Below are 26,729 nucleotides of genomic sequence, written 5' to 3'. Positions count from 1 at the left end.
GACCACAGGATGCAAAGACAGAAGCCGGCGTTCAGGTCAAATTATTTATTTCTTTACTTAGAGTGCAATAAACAGCAGAAACAAAAGGCTTGTGCAAGGGTATTATATTATTTGCACCCGGACAAAAAGGCAATAAACCAGCACTGGCAAGGAGCAACGGGTGGCTCTAAGTAGAATTGATTTTTAATAGAAAACAGGTGTGCTGGAAGGAAACTAAACAGAAAGTGAAGGTGCAGCAAAACAAGGAGTCCAACAGAAAGTAAAACCAAAATAAGAGCACCAGGATAGGAAATGATACAGCCTCGGTAGAAAAAGTACAAACCAGTAAGTGGTACCCCAATTAACAAGCTTAATTGGTTCTGTGACGGCTCTTCACGCCAAACAGTTGTCTCTCAAATGTCTGCCATTGAAACGTTATTGAAAGCAATTTATTTGGTGCTTGGCGCCCAAAACAGAACAGAAGCCTTTTAAAGAGAAAAACAAACTTTGAGATAATAAATATTATATGAAAAAATACATTAAAATGTACTTCTAACAACTACAGTAGTTGAAGTGATTTAATAGTAATGTACCGCTTGGAGAGCAATCTTCAAAGTCCTTTTAATTGCTTCTCAGTCAAAAAAAAAAACCCACCAGCCACTTAGACTTATCAGTATGGTGCAGACTAGCAGTGCTACGCTTGACTTTTTTTGCAAAGTTGGTGACACGCTAGATCATGTTTTTGATGATTTCTTTCTTAAATTCAATGGATATCATCCACTTCTTCTTGGCAGCACTATCCTTCACACTCACTTTAAGTTAAAGTACCAATGATTGTCACAATTCCTTACCATGGTTAGAAAACTAAGTTATGTCCATCTGTTGCTGTAAGCTGATGCTAGCAAGTAAAACTAGATGGTTTGGTTGGATCTTACGGGGTTCACTGTGAAATTGACTATGTCAACTAATGGCGGGGATGCTTGTAACTCAAATGTTTGCTTGCTTACAATAAGCCAAGGGACAGCTCTTATCTCAACACACTCTTAAATTGAGGTACCACTGTGTTGCTATTATTATAGTGCCACTGCTGCTACTACTACAATTAATAACAATACAAAAAATCATCCAATTAATTAATCATTTCATAATTTTTGTCATTTACAATGTAAGGTATAAACATGGTTACTTACCTGCAGTTATCACTTTTGTATCTTTTATCTTATAATTGCAGAATGTATGATACAAGAGATGCTACATATTGTGCAGGTGTACCTAGTTTATGGCCTTTGAGCACATGGTTTAATAATAATAATAATGGCTTAGATTTTATATCGCGCTTTTCTATTGTTAGATACTCAAAGCGCTCACAGAGAAGTGGGTTTAGTTGACAACTAAAGCATATTACTTACTAAAAAATTAAAAAAGAATATGCATTTTTAGGGTTGAAAACGTAATCCTAATTGCTTCGAAATGATGGTCAAATACAGCATTTTCAACACAACATGTCATGTTGTGATGTGTTTGTGCGCAAATAGGCTGATAAATACTTTTCTTCTACGAAACAAATGGATCCAAACAATAACACTTGTCCCTCACTAATTGCAGGCTGCCAGGGCAAACAATCTGTTTAACCAGACGAGTATAGAGCAGTTGTGTGTGCGCCTATCAAGCGGTGCAGCGGTAAGTCGAGTGCCTGTGGAAGGATGTCTGGCTCAGTTGGGCAGTAGCAGGTTGGTGAGTGCCCAGACTTTCAGACGCTGCTTTTTGCCCAACAACTCAGCCCTTATCTCAGCTTTGTGTGGAAGAGAACCACTAGATTCCATCCGGTCCTTCCCAGAAGGCAGCTGGGCTGCAGCGTTCTGCTTTAGACAACACAACACCTCCATTACTGATACCCCTGACAGGACTTGCCAATACCAGGAGTGGCCTGCGCTGACTTTCCTCAATATAACCATGCTGGAAGTGTGTGGGAACACACATGGACTGAGAGAGTACATGTGCCTGAACGCATCACTCTACCATCAGCTGCTGGAATCGATGCCCCACTTGTTTGACGTCTGTGCAGATCTACGAGCACAGGTAGAAGACGGCAAGTGCTTACTTCGGCGGTTCTTTGACATGCTCCCTGCACAATATGAGTTTGACACGTCACAGCTGTGTGTGGACCCAGCACCGCTGATCATGGAAGTCTTGCACAAACTGAGTGTGTGCCAGGTAGATGGAGCGGAGAACCAAGGGTTTTTTGTGGCACTTGGTTATGTGTTAAGGATGCTGGACTTCATGGTAGGCCTCTCTTCTGGTCTGGATGAGGGCGAGAGGGAGGCCCGACAAGGTTTGGGTCAGGCCATCCTCCTCTCCAGTCTTCTTGACAACAGATCCTGGAGCACGTTGCAGCCAGAGGCCTCCACAAGCGTCCTTCACACCGTGGAAGTCTTCCTTCGCCGGGAACGGGACTCAACTCTTAAAGAGGACCTATTAAGCTGCTTCAGTGTAAGACAATCTATGCACACACTTTCCTGAAGGAGGCACTAACTTCCTCATTTTGGTCGTTGCACATCAGCCTGTCTTATGGGACCTCATTCAGCAGGACAACAACTCATCTGCTCTAAGGATTCTTCTGCAGGTACACTAATGGCAATCTACTGTACATTCCATGCACTGAATTTGCTGTTTAGGTGAATTATTCAATCTCATTATAGGAATATCTGCGGATGCCAGGAGAGAGCATTCGCACTCTGGTGATGTCTGCAGAGAAAGATGCAGTCAAGAGGTTCCTCTCTCATATGCATCGAAGCTGGGATCACATTCAAGTTGAAACCAGTCGGGTTTGTTTGAACGCTTCAGTTCATTTTTAATTCATGTTATTCAACTGCTGGTTCGCATGCCAAATCTTACCCACAAATAAAGTCAGACAAACTTGCAAACTTAGTTAAGCATTTGGGATTGACTAACATTTTTGTTGCAGTTTCTAAAAAATAGAGCACTCCCGTCAAAAACAAATTCTTTGACTAGATTTTTTTTACGTCATCCCTTAATAACAGCAGAACTCTCCTGTCATATAAAGGATCTTTAACTAGTGTTTTGTAGTAGGTGCTCAAAACAACAGAATGCTTGTGAATAGAAGCTCTGGCAAACAAACATATTGCTTATGTTTTAAGTGGTGCTACCAAACTCTAATACAGTTTTTAAATCAGATTAATGACAGGGTTGGTGTGGATTAGTTTTGATAATTTGGGATTAAATATACATTTTTAATTTATATGAATACATTGTTTGTGTACTAAAAGAGACCCAAGAAAGAAGAGTACTGTATGTATATTATTGCAAAAATGATCACGTTAATCATGTATATATGCAGATTAATCACACAATTTAGTTTGACGGCACATGCAGATGGTTACCTGAAAGGCAGCACGGGTTGTCCAAAATACAGTAAGAAGGGGGTTTGTATGGCCCCAATCGTCGGGTTGTCCAAAATACAGTAAGAAGGGGGTTTTAAATGGCCCGATCGTTTTACGATTTACATGACACATGAAACGTGACAATTTGGGGGAGTGCACTATCCACTTTATCCACGAGATGGCAGTAGAGTTATAGGAGTCCATCCATCCATTTTCTACCGCTTATTCCCTTCGGGGTCGCGGGGAGCGCTGGAGCCTATCTCAGCTACAATCGGGTAGATATCTTAAAGTGTGTTTTGTTTCAATTCCAACTTTGACCGCAGCATCAGTTGCTATGTAGAGTGGTGCTTTCCCTCATTTTCAGCAGCTCCTTCTCTTCCTCTCATGCGAGATCTGCCCAGGATTGGGGTTGTACACCCCTACTGAACTTTAGATTAACTGTTGAGCAAATGATGTGCATACAAGTAAAACATTTAAAAATTTTCCTAGATGACATACTGACAATATAATTGTGTTTGTGTCCAAACAGTCTTTTTGGAGTTAATTGAAATTATGCAAACAAGTAATAGCCTGTGATTAATTCGGATTAATCCAAATTTAAAGGGGAATTGCACTTTTTGGGGAATTTTGCCAATCCTTCATAATCATGTAAGACAAGAACACATCTGTTTTTTATTAATGCATTCTAAATGGTAAATAAATGCAATGAAAAGTCTGCTTACAATGGAGCACATGTGAGTCACTTTATTCTGCCTATAAAGCGCTCTAAAACATCTAAACTCGTCCATTAAGTTTTGAATACACACTAACTACCGTATTTTTGGAGTATAAGTCGCACCGGAGTATAAGTCTCACCTGCCGAAAATGCACAATAAAGAAGGAAAACAACATATATAAGTCGCACTGGAGTATAAATTGCAATTTTTGGGGAAATTTATTTGATAAAACCCAACACCAAGAATAGACATTTGAAAGGCAATTTAAAATAAATAAAGAATAGTGAACAACAGGCTGAATAAGTGTACGTTATATGACGCATAAATAACCAACTGAGAACGTGCCTGGTATGTTAACGTAACATATTATGGTAAGAGTCATTCAAATAACTATAACATATAGAACATGCTATACGTTTACCAAACAATCTGTCACTCCTAATCGCTAAATCCGATGAAATCTTATACGTCTAGTCTCTTACGTGAATGAGCTAAATAATATTATTTGATATTTTACGGTAATGTGTTAATAATTTCACACATCAATCAATCAATCAATGTTTATTTATATAGCCCTAAATCACAAGTGTCTCAAAGGGCTGTACAAGCCACAACGACATCCTCGGTACAGAGCCCACATACGGGCAAGGAAAACTCACCCCAGTGGGACGTCAATGTGAATGACTATGAGAAACCTTGGAGAGGACCGCATATGACCCCCCCCCCCCTCCCCCCTCTAGGGGAGACCGAAAGCAATGGATGTCGAGTGGGTCTGACATAATATTGTGAAAGTCCAACACATCAGCGAGAGTCCAGTCCATAGTGGGGTAAGCAGGAACCATCCCGAGTGGAGACGGGTCAGCAGCGTAGATGAACAGGCTAGCGGTCCACCCCGGGTTTGGAGCAGAGTAGAAAAGAAAAGAAAAGAAACGGCAGATCAACTGGTCTAAACAGGGAGTCTATTTAAAGGCTAGAGTATACAAATGAGTTTTAAGATGAGACTTAAATGCTTCTACTGAGGTAGCATCTCTAACTTTTACCGGGAGGGCATTCCATAGTATTGGAGCCCGAATAGAAAACGCTCTATAGCCCGCAGACTTTTTTTGGGCTCTGGGAATCACTAATAAGCCGGAGTTCTTTGAACGCAGATTTCTTGCCGGGACATATGGTACAATACAATCGGCAAGATAGGCAGGAGCTTGACCCTGTAGTATTTTATACGTAAGTAGTAAAACCTTAAAGTCGCATCTTAGGTGCACAGGAAGCCAGTACAAGTGAGCCAGTATAGGCGTAATATGATCAAACTTTCTTGTTTTTGTCAAAAGTCTAGCAGCCGCATTTTGTACCATCTGTAATCTTTTAATGCTAGACATAGGGAGGCCCGAAAATAAAACGTTACAGTAATCGAGACGAGATGTAACGAACGCATGGATAATGATCTCAGCATCGCTTGTGGACAAAATGGGACGAATTTTAGCGATATTACGGAGATGAAAGAAGGCCGTTTTAGTAACACTTTTAATGTGCGACTCAAACGAGAGAGTTGGGTCGAAGATAATACCCAGATTCTTTACAGAGTCACCTTGTTTAATTGTTTGGTTGTCAAATGTTAAGGTGATATTTTTAAATAGATGTCGGTGTTGAGCAGGACCGATAATCAGCATTTCCGTTTTCTTAGCGTTGAGTTGCAAAAAGTTAGCGGACATCCATTGTTTAATTTAATTAAGACACGCCTCCAGCTGACTACAATCCGGCGTGTTGGTCAGCTTTAGGGGCATGTAGAGTTGGGTGTCATCAGCATAACAGTGAAAGCTAACATCGTATTTGCGTATGATGTCACCCAGCGGCAGCATGTAAATACTAAAGAGTGCAGGGCCAAGAACCGAACCCTGGGGAACTCCGCACGTTACCTTAACATTGTTATGGGAGACACACTGCATCCTGTCAGTAAGATAAGAGTTAAACCAAGACAAGGCTAAGTCTGTCATCCCAATACGCGTTTTGATACGCTCTAATAAAATATTATGATCAACAGTATCGAAAGCGGCGCTAAGATCAAGAAGCAGCAACATAGATGAAGCATCAGAATCCATCGTTAGCAATAGATCATTAGTCATTTTTGCGAGGGCTGTCTCCGTAGAGTGATTTGCCCTGAAACCGGATTGAAAAGGTTCACAGAGATTGTTAGACGCTAAGTGTTCATTTAGCTGCTGTGCTACTATTTTTTCGAGGATTTTTGAGATAAACGGAAGGTGGGACACCGGCCGGTAGTTTACCAGGAGATCAGGATCGAGGTTAGGTCTTTTGAGTAGAGGATGAATAACCGCTTTTTTGAATGCTAGGGGAACAGTGCCAGAGGAAAGTTATGTTTATAATATTTAATACTGATGGACCTAATAATACAAAAAGCTCCTTGATAAGTTTCCCAGGAATTGGGTCAAGTAAACATGTTGTTTGTTTTGTCCCATTTACACATTTTGACAATTCCTCCAATGTTATTTCATCAAAGAGAGAGAAACTATTTTGGAGGGCAGTGTCCGTCGTATATACAGTCGTATTTGTGTTAATAGAACCCAGTTGTAGCTGAGATGCATTGTCTTTAATCTCTTTTCTAATGACTTCAATTTTCTTATTAAAGAAATTCATAAAGTCACCTGCTGAGTGGGTGGAGCTACTGGGAGAAGTCCCTTGTTGGGTTAGCGATGCTACCGTACTAAACAGAAATTTAGGATAATTTTTGTTGAGGTGGATGAGATTTGAGTAATATTTAGCTTTAGCTGAGGTAAGCATGCGTTTATAAGTTATTAAACTATCACACCATGCTTGATGGAAAACCTCAAGTTTAGTCGCACGCCATTTGCGTTCCAGCTTTCTACATGATAATTTCTGGGCTTTAGTTTCTTCTGTAAACCATGGGGTACGCCTTTTAGGGGCCCTTTTTAGCTTTAGCGGTGCTACAATATCAATGGTGTCGCGCAGGGCGTCATTAAAGTTGTTAGTGAGGTTATCAATAGAGCCCACATAATTTGGGAATGGTGCCATTACCGAAGGCAGTAGGTCAGTAAGAGTCGTCGTTGTGGCAGCATTAATGTTGCGGGTGCTATAGTAGTTATTATTATTATTATTAGTTTGTTGACAATGAGTCAGAACTTCGAATTTTATAAGGTAATGGTCGGACATTACTTTAGTGTACGGGAATATCGTAACTTTAGAGGTGGTGACACCCCTGACAAGCACTAGATCTATCGTATTACCGTTGCGATGCGTGGGTTCATTTATTATTTGTGTAAGACCACAGCTATCAATTATAGTCTGGAGCGCCACGCATGGAGGGTCCGATGGGGTATTCATATGGATATTAAAGTCCCCCATTATGATTATATTGTCGGCGTGCGTCACTAGATCGGCAACAAACTCTGAGAATTCACTGATGAAGTCCGAATAGGGCCCAGGGGGGCGGTAGATAACAGCCAGGTGGAGAGGCAGCGGTGTGACAAACCTCAAAGTGAGCACCTCAAACGAGTTATATTTATTATTTAGGTTAGGTGTAAGATTATAGTTTTCATTGTATATTAGTGCGACACCCCATCCCCTTTTAAGAGGTCTGGCAACATGTGTATTGGTATAGCCAGGAGGAGATGCTTCATTTAGCGCAAAAAAATCGTCTGGTTTGAGCCAGGTCTCGGCGAGACCAACGACGTCAAGTTTGTTGTCTCTAATGACTTCATTAACTAATAACGTTTTGGAAGATAATGATCTTATGTTTAAAAAGCCCATATTATAGGTAGTGGGCTGTTTTGAGGATTGTTTGTTGAAATTATCCGAAGTAGCAATATTAATAATGTTGCGTTTATTATGCGTATAGCACTTTAAATAGTTTCGACCATATCTAGGAATTGATACGACGGGGATATTCAGATTGTTTGCTTGATGTTGCGATAAACTGAACGCATCATAGTTAGCTACCTCAGTACAATGTATGTCTGCCTCTGACACGGTCACAAAAGAAAAAACATTATGTGAGTTGTGTTTTATTCTAAGAGAATTGCTATGTGTGCAGGGATTATCCAGCCTGACGCCGGCTAGTTCTAGTTTAAATGGCTTCTTACCCGGAGACTCCACGTTTCTTTGGTTAGCTTTTCTCTTTGTTGTTAGCCCAGCTCGGCATCCCCGCTTCTGCTTCTGCTCGCACCGCTTATGTCGTCTCCATTGGCGGTCACCGCTAGCACTTGACTCCGCTGCTACAAAGGCCGCTCGATGTAGCCCGCGAAGTATTCCCATGCTAGCGAGGAGGTCCACCGTACATGCATCTTTCAGTCTATAACGACCCGATCCATCCACATCCAGAATTCTCTGTCAGTCGTATGTGATCACAGAGTGTTCACGCTTTGAGCCAGCCATGAAATTGACAGAAATGACGGGTGTTTTTTGCCAAATCGCACTACACTCCCAAGAGCGTTAGCAGAGCCGCTGCATTCCCGTGCGCCGCCATTTTGCCATTATTCACATAAGTCGCTCCTGAGTATAAGTCGCACCCCCGGCCAAACTATGGAAAAAACTGTGACTTATAGTCCGAAAAATACGGTATATATGTAATGTAATAAAAGGCAAAGTCATAATAACATGTAATATTGACATATTTTGATCAGTTTAAGAATTTAGTGGCGTATTCATAAAAAACACAAAAACATCACAACGTTCGCATTTTCCTTCATGACTGGTAATCACTGATTACCAGTCATTACGGGCATCATGAGTGACAACAAACATAATAAAACATCACTTACTGTACAATGTCTGCTGTCATTACGAAGCCGACTGCTAGGATGTTCATATATTTCCATTTAGATGAAAAATGACTCATAATACTCACAAAGAAAAAAGGGTGTGGAGCTAAGCGCAGATGAAGCGTCTTTTTGTGTCTTTCTCACCCTTTCTGAGTCTAAATTGGATTAAATATGATTAAGTTTAAGAGACTGTTCAAACTACAAGTGTTCACAAAGTACAAAGAAGAACAATTATGATAAACATCTTGAACCTTTGAAAAAATACAAATAAAAATACATAACTCATTTAGGCAAACCATAAATTACTTAACTATTTATTTATGAGTACTTTAATTATTGCATATGTATTTGTATGTCTGATATCTATTTATTTATTTATTTAATATGTGTTTACTTTCTTATTGTATATTAATGTATTGCTAATTTATTTATTCACTGTTCTGTTACAGAGAAAAAAGAAATGGGATAAAACTGCCATGATATGAAAATGAGTAGGATTAAATACACTCTGCTTCTTCCTATATGCTGTAATGAAACAACTGGAAATATGTGATGCATTACATTGTAATTGTATTGTATGCATGTTCAAAATAAACTGAAACTAACTGGCTAACTAATTCTTAGGGATAGCGATTTGATTCAGAATCGATTCTCGATCAAAACGACCTTTGATTCAAAATCCATACTTTTTCAATAACATCGGGTACCAGTTCTATTTATAACTACATTTCTCCTTAAAATAAATAACATCTCTGATACATTTCTATATTACTTAAAATAATGATAGTTTAATAAAATTCTACTCAAACATTTAATAAAGTCAAATACAAATAAAGCAACACAAGAAGTATTCCTTCTCATTTCTAAAGTAAATCTGTACAGCAAATATTGGCATCTCCATCGACAATATGATTTGCCTGAGTGGCTGCACAGGACAGCTTGGAACAAAATATATATATTTTAGATTTTTTTTTTTTAAATGGTTAAGAATTGTTGCAAGTAAGAATCATGATTTATTCGAAGATTTATTTATTTTCAGACCCCTATTGCTAATACTTGGTTAATGAAGTATTGTTGTCGCTTTTTGGATGTTTTTTTAGAGGGTCTAAAGAGCGGAATAGAGGACCTCCCATTGATTACATTATAAGCGGACCTTTATTTGCGTTTATTCACCAGTTAGAATGCATGAACATTTTTTAATATAAATACGTCTGTCTTCTTGTGTAATATAAGAATTGTGTATCGACAAATACCGGTATGTTATATTTGGTATGGTGGATTATGTTATTTTTACAATTATGATACCTTTTTTCACATTTAATCTCCTGGAAAAAGACAAGTTTTTTCCATTGCAGTTTATAGTGGTTAGAGTGTCCGCCCTGAGATCGGTAGGTTGAAGTTCAAATCCCAGCCGAGTCATACCAAAGACTATAAAAATGGGACCCATTACCTCCCTGCTTGGCACTCAGCATCAAGGGTTGGAATTGGGGGTTAAATCACCAAAATGATTCCCGGGCGCGGCGCCGCTGCTGCCCACTGCTCCCCAAGGGGATGGGTCAAATGCAGAGGACAAATTTCACCACACCTAGTGTGTGTGTGACAATCATTGGTACTTTAACTTTAACTTAACTTTAATATATTTGTTATTTGAATTCTGTTTATTTCTAACATACTTGACAAATTTACAAGGGACATAAAACGTCATCTTTTTCAATTCGACTTTGCACAATGGAACATGCCCAACTGTGTAGATCACTTTTTGTGAAACCTCTTAAAACAAAAATCAAAACAAAAATAGAAATCCACATTAGAGAGGTTTTTAAATTACATTGTTGAGTGGAGTTGAGTTTGAGTTAATTTCGAACATGCATGCATACAACATGATACATCACAATTTCCAATTCCTCTATTCAACATGTTCGAAAAGGAGTAGGAAGAAGCAAAGCTTATTTTATCCTACCCCTTTTCCTTTACATAGCAGTTGCTAAAACTTTTGCTCACTTCCTGTTCTCAATTTATTCACAATATACTCCATAAGCAATAAAAATAAATTAATAAAATACATAATAATTGGTGAAGTAAGATAGTTATATTTCATATAGTGAGATTATCTTGAAAATGAATGGATGGATGAGATAAATTCAGAATGTTTATCATGGTTCTTCTTCTTTGTACTTTGTAAACATTTTAAGTTTGAAGAGTTTCTTGAAGTGGATCATATTACTACATTGTTTGATTGCTTTGCTTAATCCATTCCATAATTTAATTCCACATACTGATATACTGAAGGTCTTAAGTGTTGTACATATGTACAAATGTTTTAAATTACATTTTTCTCTAAGATTATATTTCTCCTCTTTTGTTATTGTGGTGGTATATAAAGTTAAAATTGTCCAAATACATCTGGGCTGAACTTTAGACTCTCAAGTGGTTAATCAAATTTGATTGTATAACCAGTGATCTTTTTTGAACCTACATCTGTTTTGTCCTGTTAATTTTCCCCTGCCAGGATTCTCAAAAAGAGCTGCAGGCCTTGGAAACAATGACTGCTGCTTTTATCCATAAATTCCAAAAAGTGACCCCAGAACTCTTTGTGGACCTGTCCCAGTTCATCCCATTCATGTCTGTCTCTGACATCATGAGCTTCCCAGCCTCTCTGATGGCCAACGACAGCGTGTAAGTTGCTGACTATGCAAAGGTTGAAATCAGTGTCCTCCTGATAGACTTTTTTGTCTTTGTTTTGAAGGCTGACTGCTATTCGTGACCACAGCTCAGGGCTGAAGTCGCCACAGAAAAAGGCATTTGTGAAAAGACTCCTGCAGTCTAGTGTGTTGGGTGATGTCCCCACCTGGCCACCATACTTCCTCAGTTCCATCCTCCCTCTTCTGCCTTACCTTCCTATCAGTTGTTTTCAGCAACTGACCTCACAACAGGTTGGGGGATGCTAGCACTCTTTCCATATGTTCCTTTAGCATCAGCCATTTCAAAGTAATATGAACTATTTTCTATCTCAGCTCACCCCTTTGGTGGAGTTGCTAGGCAACAGTAGCCTGGATGGTGTGAGAGGACGCCATGTTGTTCGGACCATTTTTACCAAGAATAAAAATCTCACAGATAATGATGTCATGAGGTGAGGCAGTTCAGTGTTTGCACATTTCCATGGTTACAAGTTACAGAACGACTATTTTGTTGAGTATGTCCTTGTTAATGTCTTCAAAACAAAAGTACTGCTTTTCTACCTATGACACTTTTACAGTTTGTAATGAATGGTTCCTGGAAAATGAATACATGGTAACATTTAAGTGCAATACAGCAATTAGCTTGCATCATACCTCCAGTATGTCATGGTCATAGTTTGAATGTTGTCTTGCAGACTTGGCGTCCTTGCATGCTACCTAGATCCACCTGACCTGCATTCATTTCTTCACGAGTCAGCTGTGTCGTCCACTCTCCAGAGGCAGCTGCTCCAGTGCCTCTCTGAGGGCATCATTAGTGCCAGTGGCAGGGTGAGTGCATCTGCAGAAAAAAAAACATCCTCTGAATGTTATTACCTTTTTGTCTTTGCCATTTGGATAGCTTTCGTCCTGGTTGATACCGACAGTGCAGAGGCTGAATGCCAGCAGTATGGCTCCTGCAGACTTGACTGGTCTCAGTGCTCTTCTCCCCAAGTTAGGAGCCTCCTTTTCACTATCGCTTCCCTCCCAACAACTCCTGGAGCTCCTCTCCCAACCTGGAATACACAGATATTCTTCAGCACAGGTCAGCAGGAAGGTTGTTTATTCCCTGTGTTGTTGTTTTTTACCATTTCCCACCTTTACAGGATCTTAGTGTAACTGTGTCAAAATTAACTGAATCGCCAAGGAAGAAATTATGTATAGGACTAGGTATATTTACGTTCATCAATTTGTACACATTGAGCAACATCTACAGCAGGGGTGTCAAACTCATTTCAGCTAGGAGCAGCATGGAGGAAAATTCCAAAGTGGGCCGGAATGGTAAAATCATGGCATGATAATTTAAAAGTAATAGTGCAGCTGGTAACCATAACGATTGTGCATTTTGTGATAAAAGCATGAAATTTGGTACACTTATAGCCAAAGGCATTCTCAAAAGATTTGGATATGGAGCCACCATGAATTTTCAAAATGGCGCCCATGTCAGCCATCTTTCAAAATGGCTTATGAATGATGGATATAATATGATGTTTCAGACTTATTTACACTTTGGAAATCCATTTGAAGAGGAAAGCAAAGACCTGATTGTTCTCCACTCAAAGGAACTTGCTGGACCTTCAGCTGCTGAGGTAGTCAGAAAGGTGAAGCAGATATGAGAGCACCAATTTGAAGCTTTCACCAAAGAACGCCTTGTTGAGAGAACAAAGACAGTGGACAACACCATACCAAGAAATACGCTTCTGGTGTTTGGTACTTCAACCGTGAGGAGAGTATCAAAACCGAAACAGAAAATGGTCTCTCTCAAACAGGACATGGAGCTCTTTTCAAGGTTATTCATTGCTTGCCAGACCCGAGATGGAAACTTAGAGGAGTTCTTTCGACATGAAAACCAACCATGTCCACCAGCGCTTTCTGATGGGGGAGGTCTCCGACTGGGAGTGAAGAGTGATCTGCTTCCATGCCTGGAACAAGTTCACAGTGCATAATCTGACAGTCCAAATGTTACCTGCACCATTGTAGATGGGGCAGCCATCATCCAGATGCTGAAACCAAGTTCAGTAAAAACCTTCAATGACTATGCTCATGTGATCTTCATTCCATATCTGACCAGAAAGTTTGAAACTGTGTCCAGGCTTGATCTGGTGTGGGACCGCTACTTGTCTGACTCTCTGAAAGCTGCTACGAGAGCAAAACGTGGCACTGGAATTCAGAGACGTGTGGTAGGTGATGCAGCCATTCCCAGGAACTGGCAAAACTTTCTTAGAGTTGACAGCAATAAGACTGAGTTGTTTGCCTTTCTCTCGGAGGCTCTGCTCAGATGGTTTGTGCAGGAGGATAAACAGCTTGTCATCACAAGTGACATGGAAGTCCTTAGCAAGCCACCTCTCCCAGATAGGAAATCGATTGCTCCTTGCACGCATGAGGAAGTGGATAGTCGCATGTTATTGCACGTAGCCCATGCAGCAAGAAACGGCCACCACAAAATTATGATTCAAACAGTTGATACTGATGTTGTGGTGCTGGCTGTGGCAGTGGCTCAGACTCTACAACCAGAGGATGAGCTTTGGTTGGCTTTCGGTACTGGTAAGAATTTTCGATATTTGGCAGCCCATGAAATTGCAGCAGGGCTCGGGCCCGAGAAAGCATGTGCACTACCAGTGTTCCATGCATTGACGGGTTGTGACACTGTGTCAAGCTTTGTTGGCCATGGGAAAAAGACTGCATGGGCTGTATGGTCTGTGCTTCTAGAACTTACACATGCCCTGTTGAAAGTGTCTTCAGCCCCAGATGACATACCACAGGAGGTAATGGCCACAATTGAGAGGTTTGTTATCTTAGTCTATGACCGAACCAGCACATGTACAGAAATCAATACGGCAAGGAGGAAGTTATTTGCAAAGAGGCACAATGTGCAAACAATCCCCCCTACCAAGGCTGCCCTAGAAGAGCATGTTAAGAGAGATGTATACCAATGAGGGCACGTGTGGGGTACAGTCCTGGTGTCAACACCAGAACTACCTTCACCGTGCGAATGGGGCTGGCCAAAGTCACCTGAGGGGGACTATGAACCCTTCTGGACATGCCCACCAGTTGCAGGCCAGTCAAGTTATGAACTTGTCTCATGCAAATGCAAGAAGGGTTGTGTTGGGCAGTGTAAGTGCAACAAATCCCACTTACAGTGCACAGTCCTTTGTGTCTGTGAAGGCGAGTGTGACTAGTCTTCCCTGTGATAGACCCTAGGTTTCCCTTGCTTAACATGAGTATTTTGAGATAGAAAGAAGATTCTTAGAAATTCCAAAGTTCCCAATTCAAATTCTGCATCTTGATACATGTATAATTGAACATAGAGATCATCCATATCTAACCAGTTGGCGGCCATTTTGAATTTTCAATGAAAATGTTCCACTATCCAAAAGACATTTACCAAGTAGTATGAATGGTAAATAGGTCTGAAATATCATATTAAATCCATCATTCATAAGAAAACAGTTGTTGCTGGCGGACATTTTGAAAAATGGCTGCCATGGGCGCCATGTTGAAAATTCATGATGGCTCCACATCCAAATCTTTTGAGAATGCCTTTGGCTATAAGTGTACCAAATGTCATGCTTTTATCACAAAATGCACAATTCCTTTATATTTTGGAACTAACCTCTTGTACTATAAAGACAACTTAGGTTGTTTTCTTTGTTTTACTTTGGCCAAAAATAGAACAAGCACGTTCTGAAAACGTACAAATCACAAATAATCCTCGGGAGAAAATGGTAAACGATAAATGGGTTATACTTGTATAGCGCTTTTCTACCTTCAAGGTACTCAAAGCGCTTTGACACTATTTCCACATTCACCCATTCACACACACATTCACACACTGATGGTGTGTGAAAGCTGCCATGCAAGGCCCTAACCACGACCCATCAGGAGCAAGGGTGAAGTGTCTTGCTCAAGGACACAACGGACGTGACGAGGTTGGTAGAAGATGGGGATCAAACCAGGAACCCTCAGGTTGCTGGCACGGCCACTCTCCCAACTGCGCCACGCAGCGCCACACCGTCCCCCCAAAACATTTCAAATGTGTTGTAAATTCTGAGGAAATTGGTGCAGTTTCAAAAACACTATGAGCTTAGACTTCGTCTCAGTGTATTTAAAAAGCTAGGATTAAACTTTAAATCACAGTTTTTCTGGGATTGAACAAAGCACAACTTGTAAAATCTTTGAGTGATCAAATACCTCCTTTATCATGTCAACAAACTGTAAAAAACAGAGATAAAAACTATTCAAAAGGGTTAAGTTACCTTTTGTGTTTGACAGAGACATTTTGGGGCAACGCGGGTGCCAAATAACAATGTGCTCGAAGCAGAAGACATAAAACGGCAGGTTTTAAGTTTCATGTGGGTCGAGGAGGAGGAGCCACAGTCTCCCTTTACTGTGTACCTCCTGCTTGGCACCGGTATAAACCGCTTGCTTGCCTAACAGAATTGCTATTGTGACATCCAGTGGACACATTTAGAACAGCAGTTTCTTTCGTTAAAAAAAAAGCCGCTCATTTTTATACTTGGCAAACTTATCATGCGGGCCGGATAAAACCTGCGGGCCGTACGTTTGACACCCCTGATCTACAGTCATGTGAGAAAAAAAACAGGTGTGTTCAAATATGCAGGGGCAGGCCTTTTAATACTGGTCACCGTTATCAATTATACAAACCATCAATTATATACTGGAGCGACCTGACAGTTATGCGTAGTGTTAGAGTTTACCATTCCCTACAGTCTGTGAGGCCATGAAGGTGACATGAGCAGCAATGGGTGTGTGTGTGTCACCTGGTCCCGCTTTAATGCTACCTAACGCTAACTTTGACAACTGTCCACCCAGCTTCTTTCTATAGTTTCTCCCGTAAAGGATTGGCAAACAGCAGACTACACTTTGCTGATCGTCAATCAATCAAAAATATAAACCAAATTAAAGAAAAGAAAACAATGAACATTGATATAATGCTGTTGTATGTCGGGATGGGTAACTTTCACATTTGAATTGACACGGTACCAATTCCTGGTACCTGGCAATAGATACCGGTATTAAGCAGTACCAATTATATGTGTATTCAATGTGTTATTACATCTTAACTGTTTAATAATTAAAAAATATATATATATTTAACAGTGAGCTAATATTGATAACTGTGCTGTCCAGTTGTTATTAAGGATTGGCATCGAAACTCGGTTCCATAATGACACCTGTGCCTGCATTAGCGGTAGTACACTTACCAAAAAAAGAAGAAACTATCGGTGCGTCATTTCAGTGCTAAATGAATGCAGACTTAAACACCTGCAACAAGCGTTTGGCGATGATATTGTACAAGTAACATTTTGTAAGTAATATAGCGTCCCGACAGAAAGCTAGGTAGTAGCCACAACAACACAGCACTTCCTCATTATACACCAATGAAGGTTCCAGCGAGCAAGGTTGCATTCACGAACCCCTGGAACTATGAGCATCAACATTACAAAAGTCACTTTAGCACGTTATCTATGTTCTGTATTGCTGCAGTAATTATGAATATTTGTTGTGAATATTACATATTTTTGAATGTATTACTTAATCATAATTGAAATATTTAAATAACTGGTCTGTTCAACTTTAATGTCACAAAATTCCATGAGAGTGAAAAGGCTCTTGCATTTCGTTTTCTTTTACACAATCACGTGCACGTTTTCCAAGTACCGGTTCATGCACAGTTTTTAGCACCGACATTGTTTTTTGCAAATATCGAATTGGTACAAGTATCATGGCGAAGTTGGTAGAGTGGCTGTGCCAGCAATCGGAGTGTTGCTGGTTACTGGGGTTCAATTCCCACCCTCTACCTTCCTAGTCACGTCCGTTGTGTCCTTGGGCAAGACACTTCACCCTTTGCCTCTGATGGCTGCTGGTTAGCGCCTTGCATGGCAGCTCCCGCCATCAGTGTGTGAATGTGTGTGTGAATGGGTAAATGTGGAAATACTGTCAAAGCGCTTTGAGTACCTTGAAGCTAGAAAAGCGCTATACAAGTATAACCCATTTATCCTTTATTTGTTATATAACCCCTAGTGAAAAGTGGAGCCTAGAGTTGCCAACTACCTGAAAAAAGGGATCTACATTTTTTTGATTGTTCCCTTTGGTAAATTATTTTTTATTTTATCCACAAAATGTTGAATGGATGCAACTGGACTCTCTGTTGAATATGTTTCAGATGAGTCCAGTTGCATTGATTCAATTTTTGTGGATTACATGGCATTATGACTGACAATCTACACAGACATATTTTTTATTTTATTTGACATAATCTAAATAGATGCATAAGTCTTGGAGCAATATAAATACATGAGAAACACATAATAATAAGTAAGTGGTAAAAAGTTAAATTATCAATTTTTGCCTGCAAAAATAACAAAGTTAACAGAATAAAATAAACAAAAATGTGTCCTGCTTAACTTAAAACCGAACAAATTCAATGTTCATCTTTATGAAAGAACATATCTCCTACGTTCATCAGTATGAGAGCTACTTTGACAAAAACAAAGGTGAGGTGAGCTATATGTCTTTTGATTACACTGTATTTCACTTGTGCTTTATTCATGAAGCAGATCTCCACTCATTGTGTTTATGCTAAATCGTGGTAATTATTACATTAAATAAAATCATCATGTCTAAACTTAACACTTGTAAAAATACAAAAAGTAGAAGGACATATTATTTGACCTTTTGGTGAGTTACTGTATCACCAGTTACCTGTAGTGTCACTATCATAAAGTGTAGTGTCACAATCATGAAATGTAGTGTCAGTATCATAAAGTGTAGTGTCACTATCATAAAGTGTATTGTCAGTATCATAAAAAGTAGTGTCACTATCATAAAAAGTAGTGTCACTATCATAAAGTGTAGTATCAGTATCATAAAAAGTTGTGTCACTATCATAAAAAGTAGTGTCACTATCATAAAGTGTAGTGTCAGTATCATAAAAAGTTGTGTCACTATCATAAAAAGTAGTGTCACTATCATAAAGTGTAGTGTCAGTATCATAAAAAGTTGTGTCACTATCATAAAAAGTTGTGTCACTATCATAAAGTGTAGGGTCATTATCATAAAGCTGGACACACTATGTTTATGTTCAACAACTTAGGTACACAACTAGAGTTTTGAGGACAAGACATTATGACAACAAAAGAGAAGGTTTGCTAAATGACACTTTTAAAAAGCGAGCTAGCACATACATTAGGCTGACCATATTCTGAAATCCCAAAAAGAGGACACATATATGCGTGCCAAGGCGGGCAGCACGCCAAGGCCGGGACTAGGTGAAAATTTGCCAATGATACTCGAACTTGCTTCATAAGTAATATATTTATTTAAACAAAGCATTTTTCTCCTATGTTGACAGTAGTGTTGGCGCTAGGAATTTTCAAAATGGGGTCCCAGGGACCCCATCAAATCATACAAATGGGGTCCCACAGTAAATTTTTGGGGTACCACTTTTTTGTAAGCGTTTTGAAAACAAATGTATGCATTATCCGGTTATATCTCACATTCTATGTTGTGTTTTGGAAAAAGGTTGTCATAAACGAGCTCTCGCCCTGTACAGCTGTTTTGTGCTTTGTAGTGTCGATATGGGCTTGTAGATCTTTATTTGCCACAGATATACACGTTCCTGCTTTGCACACAGTGCATTCTGCTTCCCATGTGTCACGGCCAGGACCAAAACACAAATACTTTTTCCGCAAATCATCCGTGAAGTTTCATTTACTTTTCGGCATTTCTTGTTTTCATGTCTGTCTCCACTCACTAGCTCTCTCGCTATGATTCTCTGCCCCTCCCTCACCAATGTTTCTGCGTGCGCACCTTCACAGCTTGTTTTGTTTAACCCCTTCTTAACTTAACCCTAGAGTCTAGGGTCGGCAACCTTTATCACTCAAAGAGCCATTTTGACAAGTTTCACAATTGAAAGAAAACAATGGGAGCCTCAAAACTCTTTTTAAATTTAAAATGAAATAACACTGTATACAAAGCTTTTTATTGCTTTGTGCTATGTTTAACCCAGGGGTATCAGAGACGCGCCCTGGCCCGCACTTTAATATGACAGTTTAAGTTAGTGCGGCCCGCGAGATTTACATGAATGGCGTTCAACAGCGTCATAGTTGCCGATCCTACCACTTTTCCCGGGAAACACCCGAAATTTGGGCGTGATGGCACTGCCTTTAGCGCCCTCTACAGCCTGCTTTAACAGCTTACCTGCTCGGACACATGTTGAATGCATCTTCTGCTTGCACTCGAATATGACAGCAAAGCTTACTTGCTCAGCAGCCACACAGCTTACACTGACGGTGGCCGTAAATAACAACTTTAACACTGTTACGTTACAAATATGCGCCACACTGTGAACCCACACCAACAGTGTAAGCTGTGTGGCTGTTGACCAAGTAAGCCTTGCTGTCTCCCACGTGTGCAAGTTAAAGCTCCATACAACATGAGACCGGACTGGCATGCTGTTTGTGCAAGTAATAGAGGATAATATATGCAATGCCATCACGGCACTTAGGGGTTGCCGATCCCTGCCCAAGACATCCCTGCCCAAGACGTACATTGAAAATACACGCAATTCTAACTCAAAATGCAGGACATTTGAGGCATTTAAAAAACCCCACCCGGACACCCCGGACACTAGGGATGGGCGATACCACACTTTTAGGATTCGATACGATACCGATACTTTTTCTTGCATTTTCATCGATACCGATACCGATACCAATAATTTCTTATTGGCAATTTTTTGTCAGTCAAAAATATTATTACTATTGTTATTATTTAAGACAAATCACAAGACAAATACAGACCATTTATACCACATTTATTATGGTCAATATATAATAAAAGTAAAATTAAAATGCGTGTATAAATATGAAAAATAAATTAAATATTATATATAATAATAACTATATATTATATATAATAATAATTAAATATTAGGGCTTTCCAATTAACAGTCAAATCTGAATTGCAAGAAGCTGCAGTTATTTTTTAAGGTTTGTGATATAATTAGCAATTAATGAAATATGAAATAGGCTAATGTTTTCGAAATGTAAGAAATCATGTTAGAGATTAAAACCAAAATCACATTCAATCATATATTCAAGATTTTCTTGGAAAAAAATAAAACTGTAATGCAAAGATGAAGAATCTCCAAATTGTATCTCTTTCTTATCTTGTTTTAAATACTCAAGCAATTTTCAACTAACAGTAAATTCCCCTGTGTGGAAATTATTTGAATTTAGGGTAATCATTAAAAAAAAATAATTCAGTAAACATTACTAAAAAAAAAAAAACAATGCCTGTTTTAAGTCAACAATTGGACAACACTGGATATGCCTGGCTGCATCGCTGTCGGCTGGCTGTGTGTGTGTGTTGCACGTTGACGACGCTCATTCGCTGTCTCCTGTCACGTGACTGGGCCAGCTCTATACTCTGCCAGGTACAGGGGTGTCCCAGCACATAGTAAGTTAAGTAAGTCATCAAAAACATCTGAAAGTGATGCTTGCACCCCCCACACGCCGTTTTTTGGTTTATATTGATACTTTTTTCAGAAAAGTGATGCCAAATGAGTAGCGTGTGAGTATCGATATATCGATACCACAGGATCGATACGCACATCCCTACCGGACACACCCGCAAAAGAGGACATGTGCGGGGAAAAGAGGACGTATGGTCAGCCTAACATACATGATAGCCACATGTAGCTTTGTCGTTGAACAAAAACGATCTCTGAACATCCGCACTTGTTCCTTTTTTTTATGTCACTGAGGTATAAAGTCACATTTGGAATGATTTAATTGATTGCCCGTTAGGCGGACAACTCTTCCTAGCTGACGCCTAGCAAAGACAGATCGACAGCCAAGACAAAGCTATTGCTCAAAGATGTCGGAAAAGTCAAACTGCAATGAGACACGCGATTGGCTTACTTTTTTGAAGCTGTTGTCATTTTATAGTATTTATTGATATTTGTCTAGGCTGACCATACGTCCTCTTTTCCCCGGACATGTCCTCTTTTGCTGGGTTTCTTAAATGCCTCAAATGTCCGGCATTTTGAGTTAGGGTTGCGTGTATTTTCAATGTATGTCCAGGGTTAAGTTTAGAAGGGGTTAAACAAAACAAACTGTGAAGGTGCGCACGCAGAAACATTCGTGAGGGAGGGGCAGAGACACAGAGCGAGAGAGCTAGTGAGTGGAGAGACAGACATGAAAACAAGAAATGCCGAAAAGTAAATGCAACTTCACGGATGATTTGCGGAAAAAGTATTTGTGTTTTCGTCCTGGCCGTGACACATGGGAAGCAGAATGCACTGTGTGCAAAGCAGGAACGTATGTATCCGTGGCAAATAAAGGGGCCAACGATCTACATGCCCATATCGACACTACAAAGCACAAAACAGCTGTGCAGGGCGAGAGCTCGTCTGCTGTTTTTTGTTTAAATGTAATTAACTTGTTTTGAGGCATTATTTATGTTTACATTATATACAAGAGGTTATTTTGAATATTTCTACCTCTGCACTTTTTTTTCCAAAACTGTGAATGTTACAGAATATAAGTGTGACTTATTTTGTTATACTGTCAAGCAGTGTTGGCGTTAACACACTTTTTGTGTCTTTTTAACGCATTGAAATCAGAAAGGACGCAGATTTTTTTTATTTTACCATTTGCGGACCACAGCTAATGTTTTAAAGGCCCACGGCACATTCTAAAAATACTATTAAAATAAACAAAAACATAACAAAAGTGAAATAAAAAAGCTTACAGGTGAAATGTAATTTAGAAACAGTTACAATGTTGACTAATAAAACAAAAATGTTTTTTTTTCTTTCAAACGGTCATTGCTCAAAACATAATAATAATCAAAATCAATGTTATTATGAATTATTGACCTATCAAAGGTTCCGATTACTTCACATCAAATATTCCACTAAGAAAAATATTTTTGGTGGAAGATTTTGCATATTTTTGACAAAAAAGGGCGGAGAACAAACAAACAAAAAACACAACATAAAAAAACTAAAACATTTTGAAATGAGGAATAGATGTGAAGTTGATGTAGACTCCAGAGATTTAAGCGTTAAATATAAAATGTATGTATGCCCTGGCACACCATTATCATCATTTCATGACCCAAGCAAAACACTTTTTACACTTTTATACTGAAATAAATACACCTACAATTTATTCAATAAAAAGATAGAAAAAACTAGCAGCAGCGGTAAAGTTTAGATCCATGAAGGAAAGAAGAAAGTGAATGAATGTTTATAACTGAATACATTTACATATGTATACACATTTGTTTTCTTTTGTATTATTTTTTTAAATGAATGAAGTAACGTTTATGACAACCTTTTTCCAAAACACAACATAGAATGTGAGATATAACTGGATAATGCATACATTTGTCATTTATTTTCAAAACGCTTACAAAAAAGTGGCACCCCATTTTTATGACTTGATAGGGTCCCCGGGACCCCATTTTGAAAATTCCTAGCGCCAACACTACTGTCAACATAGGAGAAAAAATGCTTTATTTAAATAAATATATTACTTATGAAGCAAGTTCGAGTATCATTGGCAAATTTTCACCTAGTCCCAGCCTTGGTGTGCTGCCCGCCTTGGCACACATATATGTGTCCTCTTTTTGGGATTTCAGAATATGGTCAGCCTATATTTGTCAGATAATTAATTATTCTTATGGTCATAAAAATACGGGACACAGGGCGTCCCTTGACAGCTCAATATGGGATGATTCCGTTTTTCAAAGGACAGTTAGCAACCTTGGGCCTTACTGTACTTTTAAGCACCTTCTTCTAGTTGGTTGACATGAAAAAGTGTAACATAAACTAGAGGCAGTGCGGCTAAGTCCACTTTGAGTGCTTCATTAAATATTTCCCGGCCAAATGCTTGAGCTTGTGCCGAGTCTGAAACTGGTTGTGACGTCACGTACAACAAAGGTATCGAAAAATGGCACCATTTCTTTTGATGTGAATCCGGTATGGAATGGGTACCCATTCCTAATTGTATGCAGCTTTTACAGTAATGTATTTTATGTAAGTCAATAAACTATGTTTGAGGACTAAAAGTCTGTCCTTTGGCTTTCACTTGAAGTAATCCTGACTAAAGATGATGAAGGCATTTTGGATGAAGACTTTTCTTTCTGGTTTGATCCCTATTTGTAACATCTTTCCAGGCTTTTCGAATACTGTCCAAGATTTCCAAAGACACTAATGTAAGTATACATTTTAGAGAATGTGTTTGCTGAACACTGGTCAGCTTCCCTCGGAGTGTCAAGTGTGTTTTCCTCCCCGGCAGCTGACAGTGGAAACTTTGTGTAAACTGAAGCCTTTACACTCTGGTCTGTCCCCTGCTGTGCTGAGCAACCTCCACTGGTCTGAGATCAATGAAAGTCCCCACTGCCAGTGTTGGAAAAGCATGCTGACTGACCTGAAGCCTGGCCATAAAGCAATGCTGTACAATGCAATGCAGGAGGTGATGCTATTTACTTTCTCTACATCAGTGCTTCTCAAACTTTTTTCGCCAAGTACCACTATAATGACCAACATTGAAACAGTAGCGTATTGTTGAATAATAAAAAAAGACTTCTGAAAGAAGAAAATACAGTAGCGTAGTAGGCCTCAATATTCATTAAAAACAAGACAGAGGTTTTTTAAATATGTTTTTTTAATGCCCTTTTTATCAATGAAAGCTTAGATTTTGTATATGACAAACAAAAATACCACACAAATTATTGAATTGGCCCTAGTGTGTGAATGCGAGTGTGAATGTTGTCTGTCTATCTATGTTGGCCCTGCGATGAGGTGGTGACTTGTCCAGGGTGTACACCGCCTTCCGCCCGAATGCAGCTGAGATAGGCACCAGCACCCCCCGCGGGACCCCAAAAGGGACAAGCGGTAGAAAATGGATGGATGGATGGATCCAAAAGGACGACGCTCATAAAAGTGTTAAAAATAAATCATACATATTTTTACTTCCAACGCTTAAGTCTTTAGATCAGTGGTTCTCAAACTTTTTTCACCAAGTAGCATGTCAGAAAAGACTTGGTCCTCCAAGTACCACTATAATTACCAACATTAAAATACAGTAGCGTGGTAGGCCTAAATCATCAAAGTAAGGCAGAAGTTTTATTTAACAAATAAATTTATATTTTGGGCCACTGTAATATTACAGGCTGTGAACATACATCAACAATGATACTCCATATACAATACATATTTACAGACTCTTTATAAATAAAGTTGATTTGATTTGATTTGATTCTTCGGCGTATCACTAAGCACGCGAGCCACAGTTTGAGAATCCCTGCTCTAGATCCACTTCCGATCGATCCGTTGATTATAAGCTTTTATTATTTTTTTAAATGTTTTTTATTTGTTTGTTTTATTCCCTTTTTGTCAAAGAAAACTTTGTTTTTGTTTGTCAAATATACAAAATATGCAATATTTTCCTCCCAAAAAATTTAAAGTGGAATATTTGATTTGAAGTAATTGGACCCTTTAATAGGTCAATAATTCAAAATACCATTGATTTTATTTCATTATCATTTTTTGCGAAAAAAAACATCTGACTAAAATGTGTGGGAATCCCAAAGGGCTCCACTCATAATAGTATTAAAAATAAGACACACATGTTTTTACTTTCAACGCTTAAGTCTCTAGATCAGTGGTTCTTAAACTTTTTTTTACCAAGTACCACCTCAGAAAAATCTTGGCTTGCCGAGTCCCACCATAAATACCAACATTAAAATACTGTAGTGTGGTAGGCCTAAGTATTCATTAAAACACGGCAGAAGGTTTAAGTATATTTCATATTTTTGTCCATTGTAACATGAGACACAATGCACAAACATCAACAACAATACTCCATATACAACACATATTTACTAACTTCTTTGGTGTACCACTAAGCACACGTACCACAATTTGAGATCATTGCTCTAGATCCACACCATATACAGTAAATATTTTACCGACTTACTTGGGATACTACTAGATGGAGCCTGCGTACCTCTAGTGGCACTCGTACCACATTTTGAGAATCACTGATATAAATTATATGAATTTGTCAGACAATAGCGCTTTTAATACTATTGTTATATGATGATACTGCTTCCTACCGCAGTTTGAGAATCACTGCTCTACATTATTTAACTGTTCAGCTTTTAAGGGGAACTGCACTTTTTTGGGAAATTTGTTCACGATACTTATGAATGACAAGTAGACAAAAGGTTGTTTTTTTGCATTCTTACATGTAAACATCGGCTCATTCTAGGTGGCTAGCAATGCAGCTAACGGGAGCAATCAATTCTACCTCTAAATCACTTTGAAAATGCATCCAAAACCCGCCAACAATACTTTGTTTACATTCCGTAACCTGTATAATAACCAAGCTGTAGCGACATAGTTAATGTAAGAGCTAACACTGAGGAACTGTTTTTCTAGCGTGCTATGGTATTAGTCTTGAGGTAGCTACGGTGAGAGATTAGCTAGCTTCTACGTCAGCACCCGAATCGTGTTTGAGTTTGTAATGCACAACACAATGCGATAGGACACCAATCTGTACTGACTGAAAAACATGAACATCCATATTACAGTATCTGTAAAGTATTATTTAATGTTTTGTTTGTACACAGCTAGCTCCGCAGCGTATGTAGTTGTAATAACACGCATGACGTGCTGCGTATATCATGAACAATTTTAAAGTGACTCACTTGATTGACAGTTTGCCGGGACGTTTCCAGTTGATTTTAGTTAAGCACTCCATTTATGTCAAAATAGCTTGGCTCCAAGTTCCACATTTTCAGCGTCAAAGTCACGCCGACCTCAATCCCTCGGCTTCCGTCTGCTCAAATGTTTCACCCTCTCTTCGTGCTCGCTTCCAGAAGCAGGAGTTCATCCTTCGCATTAGGGCTGGGCGATATGGACTTTTTTTTAATATCGCAATATTTTTAGGCCATGTCACGATACACGATATATATCTCGATATTTTGCCTTAGCCTTGAATTAACACTTGATGCATATAATCACACCAGTATGATGATTCTATGTGTCTACATTAAAACATTCTTGTTCATACTGCATTCATATATGCTCAT

The 26,729-nt window shown here is 39.1% G+C and overlaps 1 protein-coding gene across 1 annotated transcript in view; it reads left to right on the top strand.

Annotated features, from left to right (window-relative positions):
- Positions 1-26,729, top strand: part of LOC133642017 (stereocilin) — a 69,415-nt gene that overhangs the window by 6,958 nt on the left and 35,728 nt on the right. Inside the window, exons 5-14 of the mRNA XM_062036225.1 lie at positions 1,585-2,469; positions 2,540-2,602; positions 2,679-2,804; positions 11,393-11,559; positions 11,630-11,816; positions 11,898-12,013; positions 12,257-12,389; positions 12,460-12,642; positions 23,808-23,846; positions 23,930-24,106. Coding sequence (XP_061892209.1) covers positions 1,585-2,469; positions 2,540-2,602; positions 2,679-2,804; positions 11,393-11,559; positions 11,630-11,816; positions 11,898-12,013; positions 12,257-12,389; positions 12,460-12,642; positions 23,808-23,846; positions 23,930-24,106 — 2,076 coding nt within the window. The remainder of the gene's footprint in view (positions 1-1,584; positions 2,470-2,539; positions 2,603-2,678; positions 2,805-11,392; positions 11,560-11,629; positions 11,817-11,897; positions 12,014-12,256; positions 12,390-12,459; positions 12,643-23,807; positions 23,847-23,929; positions 24,107-26,729) is intronic.

Source organism: Entelurus aequoreus, linkage group LG02 (genome assembly GCF_033978785.1).
Source record: "Entelurus aequoreus isolate RoL-2023_Sb linkage group LG02, RoL_Eaeq_v1.1, whole genome shotgun sequence".
Taxonomy (NCBI): domain Eukaryota; kingdom Metazoa; phylum Chordata; class Actinopteri; order Syngnathiformes; family Syngnathidae; genus Entelurus; species Entelurus aequoreus.
This window is presented reverse-complemented; position numbering and strand designations above follow the sequence as displayed.